The sequence below is a fragment of the Leuresthes tenuis genome, unplaced genomic scaffold (assembly GCF_036924035.1).
Source record: "Leuresthes tenuis unplaced genomic scaffold, fLeuTen1.0.hap1 SCAF_20, whole genome shotgun sequence".
Classification (NCBI taxonomy): Eukaryota; Metazoa; Chordata; class Actinopteri; order Atheriniformes; family Atherinopsidae; genus Leuresthes; species Leuresthes tenuis.
This window is the reverse complement of record NW_027325374.1, coordinates 20,284,848-20,289,413: the sequence shown is the minus strand read 5'-3', so window position 1 is coordinate 20,289,413 and position 4,566 is coordinate 20,284,848. Positions and strand designations below refer to the sequence as shown.

Genomic DNA, 4,566 nt, shown 5'->3' with positions numbered 1-4,566 from the left:
CATTCATACAGCATAATTTCTGATCAAAACCAGCAGTTTTCAACCCTTCTGACTGTGCAAAGTGAACATGTGTTTTTAATTTTTGCAATCATTAAATATTCTCAAAGCAACAAATTCCCTTCTGAGACTCTTCTCTCCGTGCGTCTTGGCGCGCTGTGCGTCCTGGCGCCGCTGCAGACCGCAAAGGGTTAAATGGGGTTACCGGCAATCCTTTTAACAGGCAGGTGCCCCGCCAGCCCAACACAAAGCTCAGCACTGACTTATTAAAAAGCTTCTTCCAACATCTGAGGAGCAGCTCATAATTGTCATATTACGAGTTTCGGTACTTGGCGAGTCTTGTTGACGGTGATGGCTGCACATTGGTAGTATAAATAGAGCATCATCGCTACAGCTGAACTGGCTTTATCAGCTGACACACATCGGGCTGGCTCTCAAACCCGGGCACGTGTGATGCGCTTTTGACTTGTTTTCTCACTTACGTTTATTTCGAGTGGAATTCGGTAACCGCGTGATCAAAGACGCACGAATATTTTTCTAACCCCTCGCCACTTGTTGACTTGCGCTCCGCTCTGGAGATGCGGTGGATGCTGTTTCCACGGTGGACCTGGCTCCTGGCGTGCGCGTCAGTGTGGATGGAGCTGAGTGTCGCAGTTTTGCGCCCTGTCACCTATTCACACGCGGGCATCTGCCCCAATGACATGAATCCCAACTTGTGGGTGGATGCCATGAGCACGTGCACACGAGAATGTGAATCTGATCAGGTAATATAAAGTTGTTTTCCTGTTTACAGTTTAAAGGAGGTACTTGCATGCAGATATAACATTTTTTGTTTAAACCAATTTAACTTCAAATTTAGTGTTGAGTGTGTGCAGCAGTTTATTGCTGCTCACAGTGTGTAAATGCCTCTGAAATTTCTCTCTTCACCTCTTGCAGGAGTGTGAGTCCTTTGAGAAGTGTTGTCAGAATGTATGTGGGAATCACAGTTGTGTGGCTGCCCGTTACGTAGATGGAAACAAGGGCCCTATGGGAATGCCCAAGGGAGCAACCTGTGCCAGTTTTATGTGCATCCAGCAGGGTTCCGAATGTGAGATCTGGGATGGCCAGCCGGTGTGTAAATGTCGGGACCGCTGTGAGAGGGAGCCACACTTCACCTGTGCCTCAGATGGCATGACTTACTACAACAAGTGCTACATGGATGCGGAGGCATGCTCTAAAGGCATCACCCTCTCTGTTGTCACATGTCGCTTCCACCTCACCTGGCCCAACACAAGTCCCTTACTTCCCCAGGTGACCACCCTTCGCCCTACCACTGCTCCCCTTAAGGCCACCATCCCACCTCCCACTGAGCCTCAGCCGCCTATTCTGATCAGTAGACCCACTCAACACACTATAAGTGTGGGTGACACAGCCAGCTTTCCGTGTGATGTCACGGGTCAACCTCAACCTCAGATCATGTGGGAGAAGCAGGTGCCAGATGGGACTGAAAGAGTGGTCATGAGGCCTAATCATGTGTGGGGGAACACGGTGGTTACTAACATTGGTCAGCTGGTCATCTACAACGCCCAACCACAAGATTCAGGTGTCTATACATGCACGGCTCAGAACCCGTCTGGCTCAGTGCAGGCCTACTACCCCCTCACTGTGCTGCCAACAGAGGTCCTCAACACCTCTGGGACCAAAAACCTGAGCCGCTGCTTGCCTGAAGAATGTGTGAAGCCCCCTGATAGCACAGAGGATTGTGGAGGCCAGCAGGAAAAAGTCAGCTGGTACTATGAGCCCAAGACCAACAACTGCCTCTCTTTCACACACTGCCACAGCAACAACAGCCAGCAGCTCAGGAAGGTGTTTGAGACATATGATGGTTGCATGCAGTGCTGCGGTCCAGAGCTATCTAGCCCCTGTGAGCTCCCCAGCCTGCAGGGCCCCTGTAAGTCATATGAGCCACGGTGGGCGTACAGCAGTACCCTGCTGAAGTGTCAGTCCTTCATTTACGGAGGCTGCGAGGGCAACGAAAACAACTTTGAATCTAAAGAAGCTTGTGAGGAGATATGCCCTTTCCCAAAAAACCACAGCTGCAAGGCCTGCAAGCCAAGAGGAAAGATGGTCACAAGCTTCTGTCTGAGTGACTTTGTCATTACGGGTCGCATGACGGAGCTAACGCAGGAGAAGGACTCAGGCCACGCCCTCGTGACTGTAGAGGAGATCCTCAAAGATGAGAAGATGGGTCTACGCTTCTTTGGAAAGGAGCCTCTCGAGGTCACTTTTCTCAACATTGACTGGAACTGCCCGTGCCCGAACATCACAGGTGCGGCTTCAGAAAGCCAGGTCATCATCATGGGCAATGCTAATGATGGCATGGCCGTTCTTTATCCTGAAAGCTATGTGGGCGCCTCTACTCCTCGTCGGGTAAGAAAACTAAAAGAGGTAATCTCGAAGAACACCTGTAAGATTCTCAAAGCAATCACCAACAGCCCTCAGTAGGGTTTGGGTTCTCATATGTACAAAAACTTAAAGAGTTACCTGACAAAACTGCAACTGGCTGTGATGTGCTGAACATTCACTGCTCTCATTGTTTATGTCACATTTCATGGGATTTTCAGTTTTTTCTTCATTGTCATTCTTTCTTTTCGGGAGCTTTTTAATAATAAGTTTATTAGAAAACTTATGACATATGACATTTTACGTGTTTTAGTTTTGCTCTTGGTTGTGGCATTGACCGTCGGTGATGCTCATTGAAATTGCATGTATGTGAACACAGACATTCATTATCATCCTCGTGTTACCTTATGCTCCCCTGACTCCGTTGGCCCTCCCCAACCATCAGCAGAAACAGAGCCTGCAAACTTTGGCAGTGAAGCCTCGTTGTTTTCTGTTTATGTGTATGTACATATTTTAATTGCCTTTTCTTTTTATTACCTGGCACTAATTTAAACTTTGTACATTCACTCTGTATGTTAGTCAGCACCTGTGCAGACTATCATACAAACAGTACAAGGTAATTTTGATGCATCCAAATGAATGAGTTGTAAAATATTTTCTTAAACACATTTTGTTATAACCAATCATTTACTTTTTTTTTTTTTACATTTTTTAAAAAATAAACTTTTCCCCTGGTTTCTTGGCTATTTATTAACATGTTGGCTTTTCATTTGTTTTTGTACCTCACATCTCTGATATTAAGTGGAATTGTGTAAAATTTTCTGTTATGTCAGAAGAAAATAAACATTTGGGATTTTCCCCTGTCTCCTTTCTTTTTATTTATTAGTGTCTGTGCAATACTAAATTGTATCGTAATTAAAGGATAGACTGATCTTATTTTATGAAGGTCTTTACACACTTACTGTTTAACCAAATAACCATTTTAGTGTATTATCTTTGTACATGTCAGCAGACAGAGAGTGACTCGTCTGACAGGCTTTGACAAAAAGAGACTTGGGAATTGTATTTTCCCGGCCTACCCTGAGCCCCATGCAATCCCTGAAAACTTCAAAATGGATCTATCCATTCTAAGGATCCCTGTGGCATTGTAAAAACTTCACCCTATTTTGCTTTGCCTCCATGGGCCAGCCTAATTGGGTAAGGAGCCCAAGCTGTAAACCTCAAATCCACTCCCATACAAGAGTTATGTGTTTCATGCCGTGCCAACAGGCATCTCTGGGTTACTAGGAACAGGCCTTGGTGGGCTACGACGAGGGTGTTCTACTTCCCAGATGAGATTCTGTTTCTCCCATCCAGAATGGCGATGGAGGCAGGACATCAGCCCATGTATTGCTTTCCTTTACTGGCAAAACCACCAGGGAGCTCAGACCTGCACTCCAACAGCTGTTGAGTCTTTGGAGCAGAGAAATAGTAGATCTCCAGCACCTTGGATCAAATCACAAAGTCATATAAACCATAACAGCAACACAACCTTTCTGTTTCAACATTTTATTGTTCAGAAATAAGAAACCATTTATTAATTTAGAAATAAAGCTCTACCATGATATTGTGTAGTGAGTGATTATAAATAGTTATTTTGGGCATAGTGATTTGTCTTATTAAAAAGATTTAAATAAAACATCAAAAAAATAAATTTCCTTGTTTATGTTTAACAATGTTTATGTTACTAATGTTTATCTTTTACTAAATCTTGTGTACTAAATCCTTTATAATGAACATGTATGCAAATTAGTAAATTTTCAATTTATTAATGCTCCATTTGTGTTTGGAAAAATAAACACAAACTACTAATAGCAAACTACAAGCAGAAAAAAAAGTCTCAATCAAAGTAGCTGAAAGAGGAAGTTTTATGATTATATAAATTACTTAAAATATTACCCTATTCACCCGTAGTGTCCTCTCAACTAAATGGTTTTGCTTTAAATTTTGTACAGCTGTGCATTTGAAAAGGTTTTTGTTTTAAATCGTAACTGTAAATTGTGCTGATGTAGAAGCCTTTAATAACCAGGTAAGTTTTTAAAAAAGAATTAACACCAGTAATACACTAGACAGTGTATAGTGTACATGTAAATTCAACTATAGGTAATCCTAAAAAGTATTTGCGATACATGGATGATAAGATTTTTC

General features: G+C 43.2%; 1 protein-coding gene across 1 annotated transcript; it reads left to right on the top strand.

Moving 5' to 3' along the window:
• Positions 1 to 233: 233 nt before the first annotated feature.
• On the top strand, positions 234 to 3,134 carry wfikkn2b (WAP, follistatin/kazal, immunoglobulin, kunitz and netrin domain containing 2b). The gene is made up of 2 exons (XM_072373256.1): positions 234 to 761; positions 934 to 3,134. The coding sequence occupies exons 1-2, from the start codon at positions 576 to 578 to the stop codon at positions 2,479 to 2,481; spliced, it is 1,734 nt and encodes a 577-aa protein (XP_072229357.1). The 5' UTR covers positions 234 to 575; the 3' UTR covers positions 2,482 to 3,134.
• Positions 3,135 to 4,566: the final 1,432 nt, after the last annotated feature.

Bases quoted from the DNA above. Each gene is read 5' to 3' on its own strand.
- wfikkn2b (XM_072373256.1), top strand. From the start codon at position 576: ATGCGGTGGATGCTGTTTCCACGGTGGACCTGGCTCCTGGCGTGCGCG. The intron at 762-933 runs GTAATATAAAGT...CACCTCTTGCAG, and splicing joins GAGAATGTGAATCTGATCAG to GAGTGTGAGTCCTTTGAGAA.